This window comes from Scomber japonicus, chromosome 20 (assembly GCF_027409825.1).
Source record: "Scomber japonicus isolate fScoJap1 chromosome 20, fScoJap1.pri, whole genome shotgun sequence".
In the NCBI taxonomy this organism is placed as follows: domain Eukaryota; kingdom Metazoa; phylum Chordata; class Actinopteri; order Scombriformes; family Scombridae; genus Scomber; species Scomber japonicus.
In genome coordinates, this window is record NC_070597.1 from 18,578,824 (window position 1) to 18,598,391 (window position 19,568).

General features: G+C 39.6%; 2 protein-coding genes across 3 annotated transcripts; one reads left to right on the forward strand and one right to left on the reverse strand.

The window, feature by feature from the left end:
* Positions 1-3,005: 3,005 nt before the first annotated feature.
* On the forward strand, positions 3,006-6,113 carry crym (crystallin, mu). 2 transcript variants are annotated; one of them, XM_053341210.1, is made up of 9 exons: positions 3,034-3,073; positions 3,219-3,489; positions 3,575-3,725; positions 3,806-3,868; positions 3,972-4,073; positions 5,011-5,194; positions 5,358-5,479; positions 5,595-5,679; positions 5,776-6,113. In XM_053341210.1, coding segments are annotated over exons 1-9 (1,053 nt in total). In that variant the 5' UTR covers positions 3,034-3,072; the 3' UTR covers positions 5,850-6,113. The 2 variants fall into 2 exon arrangements, with proteins under 2 accessions (XP_053197186.1, XP_053197185.1); XM_053341211.1 differs by having other exon boundaries at positions 3,006-3,489.
* Positions 6,114-6,854: 741 nt separating this feature from the next.
* On the reverse strand, positions 6,855-12,011 carry rac1a (Rac family small GTPase 1a). Its single transcript, XM_053341212.1, has 6 exons — positions 11,753-12,011; positions 9,981-10,052; positions 9,704-9,821; positions 9,200-9,262; positions 8,781-8,940; positions 6,855-8,617 (listed from the first exon to the last, which is right to left on the reverse strand). The coding sequence occupies exons 1-6, from the start codon at positions 11,785-11,787 to the stop codon at positions 8,487-8,489; spliced, it is 579 nt and encodes a 192-aa protein (XP_053197187.1). The 5' UTR covers positions 11,788-12,011; the 3' UTR covers positions 6,855-8,486.
* Positions 12,012-19,568: the final 7,557 nt, after the last annotated feature.

Here is a 19,568-nt window from a genome sequence, read left to right on the forward strand (position 1 = left end):
GAAACGTCTGTGCCGTAATAAAGTGACATTGAATGATCAGAGTGCTGTCCGTTTATATTGTCCAATTTATTAATATTGTAGCTATAATCTCACAAATTTACACATTAACAGAGTCAGCTATTTTCTGCCAGCATTCCTTCCTGGCTTTTGCTGCAGCAACAGTGTTGCTTTTGGCCTGATGATGTGTTTGAATTCTTCATATTTTTGAAGAATAATTGTCTGCTCCTCCATGGTAAAGTAGTCTGCTCTGCAGGGTTTCTCGTTTGCGATTGGTCAGACGCTGCAAACACCTCCCCTTTTATGTGAGCGCGCAGTGATCCAAATTGGAAAACCCTGGGTTCAATTACCAAGTTGATAACTTCGTAGTACCGCTTATCATGATTGCGAATGTCTGGGTAAATCAACACAGGTAAAGGAGAGATATCCTGGGCATGTTAAAGGTTGAATATGTAGAATATTTATTAAAAGCTATATATATATATATATATATATATATATATATATATATATATATATATATATTAAATAATACAGCCAGGGGGCGTTTTGACGGGTACAGAATGAAAGTCTATTGCTTTTCCATAAAAAAAAAAAAAAAAATGTAGTCTGAATTAATATTTTTAAAAATTTTTGACGGGTTCGACAATGACATTCTGTGTACATTGTACCAGCCAATTAGCGACCGGAATTGCGGGTTGCCAGGGTTGTCTGTTGTTCCGGTGCAGCTACTGTAGGCTGGCACTGGGTGAAATGGAGTTGTAACCATCAGAGCCGTGTTGGACTTACTAAAACCAGCGTTTTTTTGCTCTCAAGTACAACTTTTCATCACAAAACTTCGAAGGTAAGACAGAATATATGTTAGTCGCTGTAAATAAGTGGTTGTTTACCTTTGAATTCTTTGGCTGCTGGTTCACTGAGTTTTCACTGTTGAACTTGCCAGGGTCTTAGCTTTCATATGAGATGCTATTTGTTTGTGTACCATGAAGTATCAAAACGGTAGCAATGGAAATGTGGAGAGTGGGTTGACTTTCTGACGCTATTCGGATTTTGATATTTGATCATTAATATGCTTGGTGTTTGAGTTGTGTTTGGTGTGTGTAAAAATGACGTGCTCGTAGCGGAGTTTCTCCTATTTAATTTGATGTGCAGTATGACTGTATTGCTACAATCATCCCTTCTCCGGGTCCTATGTTCCCCGCTTTGTATGTGACGGGGAACATAGGGATAATCCCGTCTACAGTTAGCGAGTTAGCTGAGTTAGCCGCCGAGTTAGCCGCCGAGCTAGCAACCGAGTTAGCCGCGATCGGGAAACATAGGTATGCTCCCCAGGTTTAACCATAGACATAATAAAGTGCTACTCCCACTGGCGTTACAATGTAATGTACCTCGGTGGTTTCAAGTCAGTTACAGCGAGGGTATGTTCGCTTCCTGTTTTCAAAATAAAAGCACCAACTCTATCGTTATGGTTTTCTTAATAATAAAAGGCAACGGGTGTTTTATTTTGTGAAAATGACCGGAAGTGGGTTACTCGCTACGGCTAACTTGAGTGGCTCCGAATTCGCAGGAACAAAACTTTAAGCAGATGTTATTTTGACAAATTAACGTCACATTGTGGATCTAAAGGGTTACTTTCTCGCCTAAAAATGTTAGACATGTGGATAAAGTGGTATATTTACAGAGTTAGAGCTAACATAAAATCCGCTTCAGCCTGCTGATTTCAGTTTGGGTAGGAACGAAATACATTATGGGTTATCGTGTAGTTTACTGACTGGTCTGCTCACGCCGATCAGGTTACAGAAACAAGCAATCATTTTGAGTTGGGAGCTAGCTAGCTAATCGATTACACACCACTCAAAGAAAGACTTCCAGTTGAAGACTTACTAACGTTAAATACTGTTGAAAAATTAATTGGTCGAAATTAGTCGTTACTCTGTATGATTCATCACTTGACATGGCACAGGCTGATCGATTGACACACTCGGCAACGAACCTGGCAACCCGACTGCTGGAATTATTTTTGGTTGTTGCGACTACGATCTCGAGACACTAGATGGCGGTGTTCTGCTCATTCTCCATATTCAACTTTTAATCCAGCTTCGTAGTACAGGCCTCTGGTCCTCTGTAAATTGGTATTCTGTTGGGAAGTCAAATGGTTTGGCTGAAAGAGGCACAACTGCTTTGGAAAACCTTTCTACGTGTACAACAATCCTGTTGAGACACAATATGAAATCATACAGTCACTGTTTCACTGCCTGATGAACTCTGGTGCAGTTCCAATGGTGAGAAAGCAACCTGAAACAAATAGGTAAAACGATCTAGTTGTAATGAATTATGGGTATGCATGTTCACATCAAAAGAAAGTATGTTCTAGTCTCAATATCTCTTCCACAGAATCCACATAAGTTGTTATCACAGTTAAATCTTTCATGTAAGACATGATTGGAAGGATATATATTATTTAAGATTTTGAAAGTCACTTCTTTGGCTTTAGATAAGATTGCATAGGACAAATATTTATTTCAAAGGCCCTGCGGTTGCTACGGCGATTTGAGAGTCTGCTTGGAAAAAATTCTCAAAATTCTGAAGAATTTGGCTTCTGACAAGGTCCCGAACAATTGCAAACTGTGAGAAAACCGTAACCCCTGTCCAAAAAACGAAAACACCGTGAGAGCCACAGAAGCCGGCAGATTCTGACAGTGTTTACTTTATTCAGATATTCTTTAAAATTATGCGTAAACTCAATGCGAATTTTTTAAAATAAAAATTAAGGTTATTTTTTACTGCTTCTCACACTCAAGCTAACTGCCGCTTCCACTCTAACTTTGACGAAAAAGTGATTTCCACTCCTCGTTTGACTGCTCATAGTTTGAAAAGTTTACATTTTTATGCAAAAACAGTTTGCTATTTTTCCAGAGAGCCACTATTTGTTATAACACTTCATAACACCTTATGCAATGTGGATTTTGTAATTTTTGACTTCCTTCTTTAATTTTGAAATAATCAAAATACAAGTGATTTAAGGTCATGTGATTATGTAATCAGCCTACACGTGAAATCTGATCTTCATATCTCAGTAAGTACAACAAAGCTGAAAAATAAGTAACTACATTCACTAGACTACTGTTCTCAATTGTAATTTTGAGGTACTTGAGTATTTCCAAGTTATGCTGTTTCACCTTCAAGTATTTAACTTAGTTACAAACTATCGGGTCAAACAGTGCGGCTCTTGAACGCAGCACCACTGCAGGCAGCGACTCGAACTTTGGACCGAATACTCCGGACTATTCATAAGTCTCGTCTTTCTTCGGTCAGAGGCGGAAACATGGCCGGACCTCCAGTTATCATATGGGAGCATGAAGTGAAGCAGCTGTTGCGTTACAGGGAGCTGATCCCGCGTCTGGAGGTCGCTTTGGGGAAATTCTCCAAACGGGACAGCGCGGAAGTGATCCAGCCTGTGCGTACCACCGTGCCCCTGCAGAAACATAGCGGGTAGGTCTGGCTGCGGTGTGACTCCAAGTGTGGTCAGAAGAAAACACATTAATAATGTCATTACACGAACTCACTTTGTTTGCAGGTTCCTGGGAGTGATGCCTACATACATGGAGAATGATGGAGTCCTGTGCTCAAAGCTGGTGTGTTTCTACAAGAGGGAGGATGGTTCAACTTTGCCAGCCACCCAAGCCACAGTGCTGCTGCTGGACCCAGAGTATGGGAATGTCAAGGCTGTAGGTACAACTGATGCATGCAGATGACTGAAGACCTGTTCAAATTCACATTCAGATCTCAATGCTTTAACAATCTGCAGGTCATGGATGGAGACGTCATCACAGCCATGAGGACAGCTGCAGTCTCGGCCATCTCTGCTAAGGTAGTCATTGGTAAACGTGTCTGACATTTAAACATCTATTCACTGTTTTTCTGTTCTAACTATGACACTCTTTTCTTTTCTGTCATGGTGTGTGTTAACGCAGATGTTGATGCCTCCTGGAGCAGAAGTTTTGGCCATCCTGGGTGCAGGCCACCAAGCCCTGAGTCATTACAATGTCTTCACTGAAATATTTTCTTTTAAAGAGGTACAGTATATAAAAAATGTTTAGACTTGCTTTAAAAAGCAAAGTCTGAACAGAAGCCTGTTTGACACAAAATACACACACACACACACACACACACACACACACACACACACACACACACACACACACACACACACACAAAGAAACCTAGCTGTCCCACTTCAAGTCCCTCTTCTGCCTAATCCCTTTCTGCAGTATCACTTATGAGCCTCTTACTGCCTGATTTTTATCTCCCTGTATATACATGTGTATATATATGTAATATACTAGTAACTTCTTTATGTAAACGTCACACAGAACCACAGTTAATGGTTTAATTTGAATACACTTGAACCAGTGAATGGAATGTGTAAGCATGGATTACTACATTTATTAGTCTAAAAATAGGATACTGAATACACAATTTTGTAGTGGGAAAAACACTCTTTTTTTATACAGTAAATCTACTAGAATATGATTCATCACACGTCTTGTCTCCAAGTGTACCAAAGTAAAAGTAGAGGTTTTAGCAGTGTACCTCTGTGTGCTCTGTGTGGCAGACCTCTCTGGCTCAGTCAGTGACAAAAAAGAGAATCACATATGAATAAAGCTTTTAAAATGACATTTACTGTCAACTTCAGATAAAATATAATAATATTAGTCAGCTAAGTCAGTAATGAATGCAATGTGTGGATGAATGAAGTGTGTGACTCATGCAAACAAAACAAAACTGTAACCCATCTGGCTGTCAATATGTCCTCCTTAACAGTTCACCAATTTTTAAACAAATGATCTAGTACATCTAACGATAAACATATTTACAATTATTACAAGTCTGGAGGGACAGACACTGAATCTTAAACCTGAAATGTAACCAAACCTCTCTAAAGTACTGTTTATATTGTTTAATGTTTTCTTGGTTATACACTGTCATACTTCTCCTGGCTCTTCACCACAGGTACGTGTGTGGAGCAACAGAAAACAGAGCGCAGAGAAGTTTAGCCAGTCTGTCAGTGGCCCTGTGACGGTGTGCGGCTCAGTGGAGGAGGCGGTGAGGGGAGCGGACGCTATAGTGACAGTAACTAGAGCAACAGAGCCTGTGCTCTTCGGTCAGTGGGTCAAACCAGGAGCCCATGTGGCAGGTGAGTGAAACATACATACACAATTAAAGAGGAAATATGCAAGATTCAAACCTTTCTGCAAAATGTGAGCAATTTAGGTCCATATTTAGCACTCAAAAGAGAGATTTGGGTTGAATTATAGCACTTTGTAACAACTCTGTGTTTGTCTGCTGTTGCTGAGCAGCTGTGGGAGCCTGCAGGCCAAACTGGCGAGAGCTGGACGACTCATTGATGAAGGAGGCGGTGGTGTACACTGACAGCAGGGAGGGAGCAATGGCCGAGTCGGGTGACGTCATCCTCTCTGGGGTCAGTCTGTCATTGTGCTTTCTGACTGACGTGATAAGATAACTGAGGCGTATGTTTTTGGCTCCCTTTGCGGAAAATGTGTGCAAAAAGTGGAACTGGGTTGGTTTGTTTTCAGGCGGAGGTGTTTGCAGAGCTTGGAGATGTTGTTAACGGGACAAAACCTGCACACAGAGAGAAAACCACTGTGTTCAAGTCCCTCGGTAAGCCATATCTGATGTCTTCCTTATCGTGAGACGTGGTTTTTTTCAATTTGATATTTTATTTAACTTTAAAACTTTTTTTTCTTACATTAATAGGAATGGGAGTTGAAGATGCAGTGTCTGCTCAGCTGGTGTTTGATCAATGGAAAGCCAAAGCCAGCAAACCATGACCAAGCTGGATCTAGATCAACACAATATCACAAGGGATGGCAAATAATACATTTCACTCCAAATGTCCTAGTTAAGTTTAGAACTGCAACAATTCATTGAATTTTTTCTGCATTTTACATAACAGTGATTTGAACACTTTTGGGTTTTAGGCTCTCTGGACAAATCAGTTAGGCACTGAAAATTATGATGGGGGAAATGATGATGATTTTTACTGTTTTATAGACCAAGCCATTAATCAATTAAGAAAATAACTCAGATTAATCAGAAATTAAAATAATCTTTAAGGTTTTTTTGTTTTTTTTTAGAACTTTGATCATTGATTTGTTGAAGCACTTTTTTAAACGACTTAAAGTTGACAGTCTACTGAACTTGAAATAAAAATTAACATGCTCACAATGACAGTGCCTTATATGATGTTTTGCAAGTCTTAATATATTTACCATTTTGGTTTAGTGTGGTCATGTTAACATTCGCCAACTGGCATAAAACACTAGTATGTATAACGAAGAATAAATGTCAGTGTCTTAAGTTTTGCTAGTATTTGGAATAAACTGAGGTATTGGACAATCTTTGACCTGCTGGTGGCACTAAATGGAAAATCTGAGGAACATCACAGTCATTAAGACTCATCATCTGGGGACCATTATTATATTTATCAAATTTAATGGCTATCCATCCAATAGTTGTCATATTTATTTTGATCAGGACCATAGCGATGTGCTAACCAGCTGACATACTGACCTCACAGCTAACGTGGCTAAAGCTAAGCACTTGCTGAGTCCAGCTTCTCGAACATGAGTACATATTCCTCTCTCTATTTTAAAATCATTGTAAATCTTTTATCTTTATATGTTGGACTTTTGGTCAGACTAAACAGTTATTAGACATCTTGATGTGCTCACAGGAAAGTGTGATGGACATTTTTCACTATTTTCTGACAGTTTTACTGAATGAAAAGGCAGTCTACCATAGACTATAAACAGAAGACATTAAATTCAAAAAAGCATTTTCAATGAATTTATTTACTTTTTAAAAAATCAGCACATTACACTGTGAAAATGAAACCACATTTAGCAAGAAAGTAAATCCATGTGTGCACTTCCACTGCGCCAATTAAACACTGATAAAATTAAACTGAAATGAAGACTTACAGTGGCTGCCCGAAGCATTCATGCATTTTGATCTGTGCTCATTTAAAAATGAAAATGCATTTGCTGAAAAGTTACTGTTGAAGGTCAAATTGTACAACAGATACATTAAAATCAGTTGCAAACTCTGAGTGTTTATAGTCTGGCTCATTAACTGGAAACACAGTAGTAGATTGGGTCGAAACGACATGGTTACACACCATCATGAGAGCAAAGTGAGCATCATATACTGAATAAAGCCTAAATATCCAAAGAACTCTCTGAGGAATAATTTAGTAAGAACTTGAATGTTTGGTATAACCTACAGAAAAATGGAGAGTGTACCAGGCAACAACACTGGAGAGTAAAAATGTGTTGCTGACGACACGACAGTCACATCTCAGGCCAGGGAAGCGACAAACAAAAACCATTAGGTTAATTAAACTTCACAAAGAAGCCTCTGCTGACTGATAATCTTCAACTGTCTCCACGGCACCTTCACATGCCCGACAGTCAGCCATGAAACACTGTGTGTGTTTTCTTAACACGTAGTGACATGAGAGCGATGGGCACAGGGATGTCGTGGTTCATCTAAAAAGCTTTAAGGGACAAAACAAGGCCAACTATCTGTTAAAATATCTAACAGAAACTGCTTTAAACGCTCGTTCACTGTAGAGAATAATCGTTACTTATCTTAGCAGCTGCTACAATACGTTATAAGTCATTTAAAGTTCTTCACGTGGGGTTAAACTGTCTCTTCATGACTGCGTGGTGATATCTTGTACAAGTTAAAGCAAAATAAAAAAGGGTTTTAGTGTTCGTGGAGCCACGACAAATTGATGACCGTTGACTGAGATTTGGCGACACGTCAGTCTGGTCAGGTGACACATGTAAACAAAATGGTCCGTCAAGCACAGCTGACAAGAGACTGACCATGAAATAAAAGGAGAAATTAGATGTTCTAAAAAAATGTTTTCTTTAAGTAAAATTTCATCAAGGCAGCAGGAATCTCTTAGTGTGTAGGGGAAAGAGTGCAGCGCAGGACGTCCCTCTCTTTAGAGTTAAATCTACGGTAACTTCATGATAAAAATCACGTTCAAGTAGTGTTTCTTCGAACAATGTCTGAGAAAAATGACATGAGTGTTTTTGTTTTCTTAGTAAAATCCTCCCTATTACTCCTTAAAACCCAAATCAAATCCCCCTCACATTCACCAAGGCCTTAGCAAAGTCACTTCATTCATGTCGTGTCTGAAAGGACTGGACTGATGTAAGCAGCCGGGAACCAAATCTCACAGGAAAACCTTCTTAAACCTACTTAAATCTTTCAAGTTCTTTCAGACACGAGTCTCATCTACCGGAGCGTATATATAGATATATATATATATGTATATATAAGCAAGGACACAGGGGGGTGAATTGATATTCGGGGAACCTCCGCCAACACCCTCTTCCCTCCGAGTAGGCGAGTTCTGACTGCAACTGTATTTTCCACTTCCCTGCGGTTTCCCATTACAATACAACGCACTTCCTCTTCCTCTTCTTGATGGGTGGGGGGCACAAGACCGCCCTGATGGCTTCGTCAAACACTGTCTTAAGGCCGCGCTGCGTCAGAGCTGAGCACTCCAGATACTTCACTGCACCTGGTGGGCAGAGGAGAGGAGAAACATATAAGACAAAGGCCTCAGCATCATTTCTTTATGGGTTTAGGAAACTACCAAAAGTACCGCTCTCTCTTTCAATTTGAAAATTCAGACAGTATTATGATTCTAAATTTGAATCCATGTATGTAAAGCTAATACTGACTTATTTCTTTAGCCATGGCCAGGCCCTGGGGGTAGATGATGGGGGAGAGTTTCTTCTCCTTCAGCTTTTCGATGGTGTCCTTGTCATCTCTCAGGTCCAGCTTGGTGCCCACCAGGATGATGGGCGTGTTGGGGCAGTGGTGTCTCACCTCCGGGTACCACTGGGTGAGGTCAGAGGTCAGAGTCAGAGAAACTCAACAACAGCAAGAAGACACAAATGTCCACTAAGACGTATTCCTGTTACTTTACCAAAATAATCCACATCAATCCATTCATTTAATCTAAAGAAGCATCACCATTTTGATAAGAACTAATAGTCAATTGTGTAATTGATTTGTTCATTTTTCAACCTTGCAAGGGTCCCTTAAACAATTCTTTCTCAAACCTAATACAACCATTACTAGAGCAGGCTGTTCTCACCTTGGCACGGACGTTTTCAAAAGAGGCTGGACTGACTAGTGAAAAGCAAATCAGGAAAACATCCTGTGAAGGGAAAACGACACTGTTAGCAAGACAGCAACATCACAAAATAAAAACTTCAATTCAACATGTGTAACTTCATCAGCACTACGGAGATGTGTCTTATCAACTGAGGCAACAATAACCAGAAACTAATCTAAAACACCAAACATACATTATTCCACAAATCTAGACAAGACCTGTTAACTACTAACTGACTCCCATTTTCAGCTCCCTGCGACACAGAGGCCAGTTTGTTGCGAGGACAAAGGGGGGCAAACAAGAGCTGCCTTTCACTTCCTCCAGCCGTCCTCCAGACAGTGTATATAGGTACTATGGATACAAGGCTCTACTCTGCTGAGTGCACAGAGTCTGTCTGAAGCGTTACGGACCAGTGAATGACCCCAAATCAATGCTGGCAAAGTGAAGCTAACATTGTGTGGTTGTTTATAGACGTATACATACTGTCTGTGGGTAGGACAGTGGTCTCAGTCTGTCGTAGTCCTCCTGTCCTGCTGTATCCCACAGGCCCAGGTTCACTGGTTTCCCATCAACCATCACATTGGCAGAGTAGTTGTCGAAGCTGAAGGGAGGGAAGGTGGACATTAAGTTCCAAATTAAACCAAAATGACGTTGAAGTATTTCTCATCAAACTCTGGTAGCTTCGTCACCTAAACTTTGCTATATTTCTATCTCCACACCACGGCTGCTCATGATGGGTGTTAATATGTGGGTTACTTACACTGTGGGGATGTACTCTCCAGGGAAGGCATTGGTAGTGTAGCTGATGAGCAGGCATGTTTTACCCACCGCCCTGAGAGGAGAAAAGAGGGCAGGGAGGGAGAGGAGGAGAGATTGACAGAGAAAGTACAATGAGAACTTCAGAATGAGAATTGCGGCTTTATCTTAACTCACTCATTATTTCAAGAACTGTAGTGAATTAATCAGTGAAATAAAGGCAACAAGAAGGAGTTTTTAGAGTTTTTAGGAATGCAACAATTAATAAATTGACAAAAATTGAGTCTGTTTTTAAGAAAAATGCTACATTCCTCCAGTTCCAGCTTCTTGAATTTGACAGTGAATATTTTTGGTTTGTGGACTGTTGATCAGGCCAAAACAAGACATTGGGAAACACCAATTGACATTTTTCACTATTTTCTGACATTTTATAGACCAAACAACTAATCGATTAATCAAGACAATAATCAACAGATTAATCAGTAATGAAAACAATCGTTAGCTGCAGCCCTAATGTATGATATATTCACCTTGTCTTGCCTGATAGATTAACGAGTTAGTTAGAACAGGTTTATGCTGACTCAGCGGTGACTGTTTTCACAGATATTTTAGGCAATTTTGCAATATTACTTTCTCATTTTTTGTTTCTATTTGCTTGTCGATTTTTACTTTGTTTGATATGTGAGAACTGAAGATATCACTCTGTTGCTTAACACACATGTAAGTGTAGCTAAAACTATTACATGATCGGTCAAACAGCTGACAGAAAATAGTCCACTTTGATCATTCATTGATTGTTTCGGTCGTTTTTCCAGCATAAATGCTAAAGATTGACCGGTTCCAGGTTCTTCAATGTGACGATTTGGCATTTTTGTTTATCTTATCAGAAATAGGTTTATTGCCAAGTAGACTTGCACATGCAAGGAATTTGCCTGTGTTTTCATGCACAACAGTCAAAAGTACACACAACTAAGTAATCTTAAATAATAAAAGAAATAGAACAAGAAATTTAGAATACAAAATATGTAAAATATGTTGTAAGATAGTAAACTAAACATATATTGTTTTCTTGTTACACTTGTAACAACTCCTTAGGCTTTATGTGTCTGCATTTCTCTTTAGTTTTTAACTTACTAGACTGTTCTATTATTTGCCTTTACTCACTTAGTCATGATATCCACATTACAGATTATCACTTATCAAAAATCTCATTGAATAAATATCCTGTGAAAGCTTTAGTACTCATTCTACAATATAGATAAAGTATTTAGATAAAAAAAAAAAGATCTGGATATTTGATTTTGTCCATGACGCCCTGCCCTATTAAACTGGATTATTTGGGTATTTTAGTATTGTTGGTCAAACTAAATAATTTGAGATTTTTTTTAAAGTTACAACTTTAGCTACATTTGTGACTAGAGTCGTGGTCGTTTTTTGTGGCTGGATATCAAATGAGTAAGTTGTCCCAAAGCCAAAAGTTTGTGTGGTAGATGAGACAGACATGATCATTGAAAGGCTTGTCTATAGGTGTGTGTCGACATGGCAGCCTGCGTCATGTGTGCTAAATGTGTAAGTGACCCAGCTGGACCGAAGAGCAGGAACAACACCAGCTGTCGCTCATATTGGCATGTTTATAACAGGCTTGTTAGCCGCTAGCCAACTGTTGCTAACTGGGTCAACGAAAACAACCAGGTTAGCCTTTAACTGTTGCCATATTTGTGCTAAGTGGGTAATTTTTAGAGGTCAAAACGAGGAGAAAAGCACAGTTTAACTTACCCGTCCCCGACTACCACACACTTAATGGCCTGCATCGGACAGCTCGGTCTCAGTTAGCTTCGCAGGCTAACGGCGGCTAAAACAAACCGGTCAAATGTGAGTTAAAAAGTACAGGGTTAGCAAAGTGAACGGGCCTCGATTTGGCTCCCGAAAAGTTATAAAATGTTGCCGTCGCAGATATTTCCCGACTTATCCTTCTTCCCGGTGAAACTCCAAAGTTGTAAACCGGGCAGGCAGGCAGGCAACACCCAGGAAAAAAAAAAACTCTGGAGTCAAGATTGAGGAAGAAACGCCCACAGTTGGGATCCTGCAGCTCCCGAGAGGATCCCTGCGGGTCACATCCGGCCACAGCCTGACCCCTGCTGGATACAATGCGGCAAGACCATAAACCTGATCAACCCTATACAGACAGTCTGTTAGTGTGGTGCCTCCCTCTTTCACAGTTTTTTCTCAATAAGTATTTGCAACAACATTAATGTACTACATTGAATTATATTGAATGACACTTAAGTTTTCACACCTGCTTTAAAAGCAACCTTTTATTGTCACTGGTGCTCAAGTAAGTACATTTTTAGGTACTTTACTTTCTATTTATACTTTATACTTCCTCTCCACTAAATGTCAGAGGGAAATATTGTACTTTCTACTCCACTGCAGTTATTTGTCAGTTTAAGTTATTTTTCAGATGGAGATTTGACACAAGCAGTGTGTAGTCTGGGTTAGTATGTTTTGTTGTACCTTTACATAAATGAATAGTGAAATGGAGTAATTTTACACAGAGGTATTGCTACTTTTACTTAAGTAATGGAGGTGAATACCCTTTTTAAAAAATGGTTGGCTCTTCCCTTTAATAATAAAAAAAAAAAAACGCAACACGTTTTGCAGTTTTGCATATGAACACCAGAGGGCAGCATTTTACAATATTGCAGTTTAAAATTAGAGTCACATGACTGATGCTTTATTTCCATACTGAAGGAAAAACAAAAACTATAACACACACTCACACAAATACACACACACACACACACACACACACACACACACACACACACACACACACACACACAGTCTTACCTCTGTCACTTTTAGGGTATTTACAAAAGACTTACATTAGAATTACATTAATTTCCTGGAGACTTACCTTAATTCCAACATAACCACTGCTTGTTTAAACTTAACCCCTGACCTTAACCACTGACCCAAAAATCAGCACTTTACCTATTTTGCACTTTTACACAAGCCATCCCCAATCAACTGGTGTTAAGTCTCTTTTGTGTTCCTGACAGTGGCTTAAGTCATACCCCCCCCCCCCCCCCCCCCCCTCGCACACACACACATTAGTAACCTTGACTCTGGATTATGTTATTGAAGGATTCTCAAGCAAACAACACATTAATGGGATAAAGTCACCGCTAAATGGGGGGTAAAAGCAGAGGAGAGAGATTAATGAAGGATAAACAGGCCTGTCACCGGCACATCAGGGAGGCTGTAAAACACAGCGGTGGGAGTCTCACCACGGGACCTCTGGATGTCAAAGACATTAAAGGGAGGCTCTGCACTAAGGAAGGAATCACACATACTCAGGGGAAAAACATATTGTAAAATTTAGCAAGTCTTAAATGGGTTTCATAAACCTTTGACCTGTATAGTGCTACAAAGGTTGCACTATAAATGTCTGCATGAAATAGTTCCATATAAATTAGCATTTGTCAGCCCTCCATCTACTGTATTTTCCCATCATATCACTGTTGGTTAGCATCAAATTATAACTAGTTCCTCTTTTTAGTGCAGTATATCTGTGTTTGGCATTTGCTATCATTATTTTCCATGCTGCCCTACTGACATATTTATTAATTTAGCCATTTTTCTTTTTAATAATACACCTGAGCGCAGTTTGGCTACAGTTGATTTGGTCTCTTTGGATCTATCGTCAGTGTTTCATTTTAGCTGGAAAACTCATCTCAAAGTGTGTCTTGCCAAGCCGATTTTACATCTGAAAAACACTGCTTTAACTCTCTTTTAACCTAATATGACCCAAATATGTAGCATGTTTTTGTGTGATTAGGTGACTTATTTTTTATGAGCCATTTAGATTATTTTGTAAATTAAAATGGTAAAAACATCAATGCCTTGAATCATAATTCAGACAATCAAAGCTTTATTCTGTGGTGACGACTGAGGATTGCATAATGTACACTGAAAATAGTCAGTTTAGTCATTTGAATATTCCAATCCTGGCGTTCTTTATTTTAAATTGGAGATATTTTTTATGCCTTTAACATCCTGTTTTTGAAGAGAAACACAGGAGCTCTAAGTTTGGTGTTCTCATGATGATTATGGGAGAATGATTGAAACAAGAACTTCACGTCAGCAGTGGGAGGAGTGGGAGGAAAGAGGAATTCACAACCACTATTGTTGACGGCTCACCTCCTGCCTCCTGCCTCCTGCCTCCAAATACATCTTCCCTCAAACTGCGGTTCAGAGAGTCATTTCATCACATTATGTTCGACCATTAGTTCTCTAAATAATCACCAAGATTTAATGACCCCTATCACGGCACTCTCATTTGCGTAGGAGTCAGATTGACAGTCTGCAGGCAATCAGAGCTAAATGTTCTCTGTAATGGGGAGTCCACCGGATGTCCGCTATCACATTAGTCAAGAAGTAAAGTAATGAGAGAGGATTCATAAAATATTGCCTAAAATTCATAATTTCAGCTGAACTGAGCACATAAAGCAGATGGCTGAGCCCAGCTGAGGCTTTGGCTTTTACATCGCTGCTATCTCTGGTTTCCACATGATCAATGCAATCCTATATACAGCAGTAACAAGATCCTGTAGATAACTAGCATTGCTATGAATCATTCAGTAGCTCAAACTGTGACATCTGATGATTTTCTTTTCTGAGAATTTATTTGTGGAAGCGAGTCTGATAAGGTCGCTGCAAATGTGCGTCTCTAATCTGATAAAGTGAGTTTCGTAACAATGACTTTTCATGTCACAGCTGCATCAAAGAATAACATTTTGCCATGCATGGAGACCTTTCTGTCATACACACCTACTCACTGTATGGCACCTCCACATATAGCTACACTAAATCTGTATATATGGCGTCATTCACACAATAACACAATGATTTAGAACTAAAAATGTCTCAGCTATGGGATTTAATTCCTTTTTTATTCTTTGAAAGACTGCCTCCAGATGCTCCCTGCAAGCTTCCTTGAACCTCTCACTCGACTGCATGTTGAGCTTTGACATAGGGATGCTTTCAGGCAGCTCTGTGCAGCTTGTTTATTAGCCAGTTGAAACAGATGTGAAGCTCCCTAAAAATAAACTGCACTTTTGAAGAAGTCTTCACTCTGCACGAGCAGTGGCACGCAGCATATGACGAGCTTCACCCATTAGTCATTGGATGAGAGGGGACTTCGACGTTATTACTTGTGTCCAGTCCCATCTTGTCACCAAAGCCTTGCTTATCTGATGACAAAATGGCTGGCACTCTGGCAATCAAACATGAGTCATTTTCAATTAGATTCGATCAGATGTAATGGAACTGTGAGGTGAGTCACATGCTGCTGTGGTGAAGGTGATTGGAAGTTTCCGGCCACTGGGTCAAACAACAGCAAAAGGCAGCATTTTTCTCCCAGTTGTCCCACGCATTTCCTTTGTCCTCCCCCCTTTTTCTGCGTGTGTCTGCATATGTGTGTTTGTCTGTGTGTGTGTGTGTGTGTGTGTGTGTGTGTGTGTGTGTGTGTGTGTGCGTGTGTGTGCATGTGTTTCTCTTTCTCCAGTTTCTTTTCCATTCTTTGCCTGCTTCACTCTCTCAAGCATTGTGAGAAAGGAAGTGTGTCATGTTACTTGTGTGTTTGCATTAGCAGGAATGTGTGTGGGACTGTTCCTGATGGTTTTCACAGGATTCCTCAAAAACTGACCAAACACTTATTATCTATCCTCTCGAGCTTTGACTATGTTTTTCCTGGATCAATACACATTATTTCTCAATTAAACTCCCAACAGGAAATCTAAATGTGTTGCTAACAGTAACATAACCAACAGTAAACTTTGCTCTGAGATAATCAAGAGCTGTGTTTTAAATGACTGTCAAACAGACATATAGTATCTATTTGGAGGCTGTGCTGACACTAAGTGGCCAGGTTATCTCACTGAGCATGACTCAGACTCTTTCATACAGTCAGCTGAAAGTCAGTTGTTTGGCACAACATGTACCTCATTATAACAGTATGGGTCATGAAGCAGGTTAGTCCCCTTATAACATTGCTGTAGCCAGGACATGCACTGGATGAATCCGGTTCCACGCAGCACACAAGGTCATTTCCTTGATGAGTGCAACAAAAGTTCGGGGCATGAAATTTAGGATGAGGACATAAAAAATGATGAGGTACTATGCAGAAATGTCATCCAAAAATATGTTAGGACAAGAGACATCCTTTGGAACAGATCAGGGTTGGGATTAGGAGGTGTTTTAGATGTGCCTTTGTGTGACGTAGCAGGTACAGTACCAGTCAAACATGTGTACAGACTACATATTTCACTGGTACTGTACCTGTATGTCTCTGTTTACAGTAAAAGCATTTCCAAGTCATTGTCAATAACTCAGAAAGAAGATCTTGTTGCTCTTGATTAGAGGTTTAATTTTAATCACACAGAGTAAATGTAGCAGCAACAGCAAGATTTTTTCTCCCTGCTGAAAGTAAAGAGTCTTCAAATACTGAAATTAATTAAGGAAATTAGCACTGACTCTACATCACAGCTGAACTGCTTGAATCTCAACATGATGTAACATTTTCTGTGATTGGCCACTTATTCATGGGGAACACCCAAATAGTTCTGGTACTCTGCATTTTAAGCTATGGTGGTGTTTTTGTTACAGGCAGCCTAAAATGAAGCAGGTTTATTTGACAGTTGAAGAAAATCAGTAATTTTCCACCATCTTTTTTTTTCTCGAAAGATAATTACTATCTAATTGATATATCAGCTTGATTAGCCTAACCCCCAGTCTTACATGCATGTATGCAAAACACTTGAGTGCTCTGTGACCCTTGCTGCAGCCGACATCAAGACAGAGCACATGAACATGGTCGTCCTTAACCACCCAGCAATACTCTGGGTCACTTCATCCATTTCCTGGCTCTGCGCGTGACATGTCTTAATGTTGCTGACATTTGCTGGCTTGTAGGAACCCGCTTCCAGTGAAATATGGAGCATATACACACACTTGCTTTCCCCCTGCTGGCTTGTAAATGAGGAAAAGATAAATATAACTACATTTTAGTGCGGGCAAAGATGATGTAAGACTGAGGCCAAATTCATGGGTCAAAAATTAAAGAAGGAGGCTGGGCCAACCAGAGGTTGACTCTTACAGTTTCTGTTCTTTTCACTCTCACAAGATATTTGCTGGCATACAGCAAGTCCTCCGTCATTGGGAAGAATATGCTTCATATCCAAATGTTCCTAATCCTGGTAAACACAGCACACATTGTGACCAGCAGATGAATTAACTCCAGTGTTCCAGCGATTACAGGGAAGCAATTAAATTGAATGATCAAGAGAGCTTTCGCTAAACTCCACCCTGTTGGTTCCACTCAAACTGGAAGTGGGGCCTCTTCCTGTGCTGGTCCGGACATCTGCACTTAACACAGGAATTATTCCAAAAACTGATGGCCTTCACTTCCATGACACACTGACTGTATGTGAGGGAGAAAAATTACAGATGGTAATGAAGATTTCATGTGTCCAATCAACTTCTCCCCTAAGTGTCTCTGTGAAGACTCACATGAAACCCACTCTGTTTGGTTGCTGGCTGCAGGCGGGGCTCTGGGGGCGTGAGAGGGGGATTTTATGGGCACATGCTGCAAATTAATTGTAACTACATATGCTGTGGAGTCGGATTTTGTTTATGCCTGGGGCCTTTTAGAAAAAAAAACAACCATAAATTTTCTATTTTAGGAAAGAGAGGAAAGTTGATTTGACAGTATATGCTTTCATCCATTTAGCATAGAACATTAACAAGTGTTCTCAACTTTATGTCTCTATATGAGTCAGTGTTTGTATCAGTGACATGTGATCAGATCATAAGACTACCACTCTTTTTTGGACACTGAGCTAATCAATATTTAAAGGCAATTAAGCCATGTCAACTCTTTGAATTTGACATTTGACCATGCAGGCTAATGAATTTAACATATTGTTGTATACTTTAAACTCTGGAATATAAAAAGAATAACTATAACATATGGAGTAATAAATAATAAATCTGCCTTTTCACAAGATAAATTCAAAACACAACCCGTGAAACAAATTTAATTGAGTCGAAAACAGAAAAAAATGAGTTCGGGTTTTGTTTCTTGGTTTATAAATGACTGCTTTTTAGATGCAGCACTACAACCTTTACGAGTATGTGTATCTGTAATTGTATTATATCATAAGAATGTTTGCTTTTTTTTTTTTTTTTTTTTGCTTGACTCATTCCAGTAACAGTGAGGTAATTCTTTGTGTAGGAAACAATGGATACATGCATCAGGTGTGTCGGTCTGACCGTGCTGCCAGTAGACTTTGAAATCAGGAGAAGGGTATTGTGATTGTACCATAGAAGGAAAACTAAGGGTGAGATTCAGGAGTATTGTACAATTTCCCACTTCTTTCCTGTACTTGATACATAACAGTTGAAACTTCCTCATGAAGAAAAGGAGAATATGACCAATTCAAACTGTCATTGTGGAACTCACAACAAAAAGCCTGTATGGTGAAGATGAAACACACATGTTAAAATAAAGGTAAAAATATATGAGTGAATGAATCTATCTTATTCAGATGAAATACTGAACATATTGCACTATCCAAAGCTTAGGTTACCATAATGAGTTAAAATCTTACATAGGCCATCTTTAATGCATTATCTGTTGGCATGATTACAGTTTGGATGCAAATACATCAACTACAGAAGGCATTGTTATGTAATGTTACCTAAAATGATGTCTAGTTTTAGTTTTATATTATTTTATATTGTGCTCCCGTAGTGTGTATCCTAAATTACATTGTGTGGAATCAAATTACCCTAAAATAAGAAAAACTGCTCCCAAATCATTGCCCCCTAATTGGTTAATTTAGTTATGCCCATAGTTTATAATTACACCCTCAAATGTAAATTTAAAGTGACACGGGTCAGATCGGATTTCATAACACTGTGAGGGTGGATGAGGGCAGGCGGATCACATCACTTCCTCTTCTGTAACTTTCTTCCATTGTCTCCTGCAGTTCGACACAATGAGTCCTCAGCACAACTCCCTTCCTGAATGCTGGACTGCTTGCTGAGTCCTGCCTTCATGTTCTTCCCCGCAGCAGATTAGTGCTGGTGTCTGGACCTTCCTCCCTGGAAAAGCCTAAGTGAATCATGACCTCACATGGGCAGGGACAGATGGGAAGTGCACGAGCTGGATTCCTCTGACCATCAGCCTTCATCATCATACCTGCATCATCAGTAATGGATGAAGGGTGTGATGTCAGAGAAGCATTTTTAGATGCTACAGTGATTTTTGGAGGGCCTCTTAGTACAGCATGTATTATAGTTGGGGAATACAAAATGAACTATATGAATAATATTATGATTTAATTGGAATTTAGCAACTACAACAGCACCCTATGACCTAATTGAATTTAAGAGTAACTACACACAGCCTGAAATATTTAATGTGTTGAAGAGAGTCTCTAGATTACAGATGGTTCCACTTCTTTGCTGCTTTTTGCTGGTACTGTTGAGAGGTTTTCCTTGCTCGCTCTCTGTGGTAATGATGTAG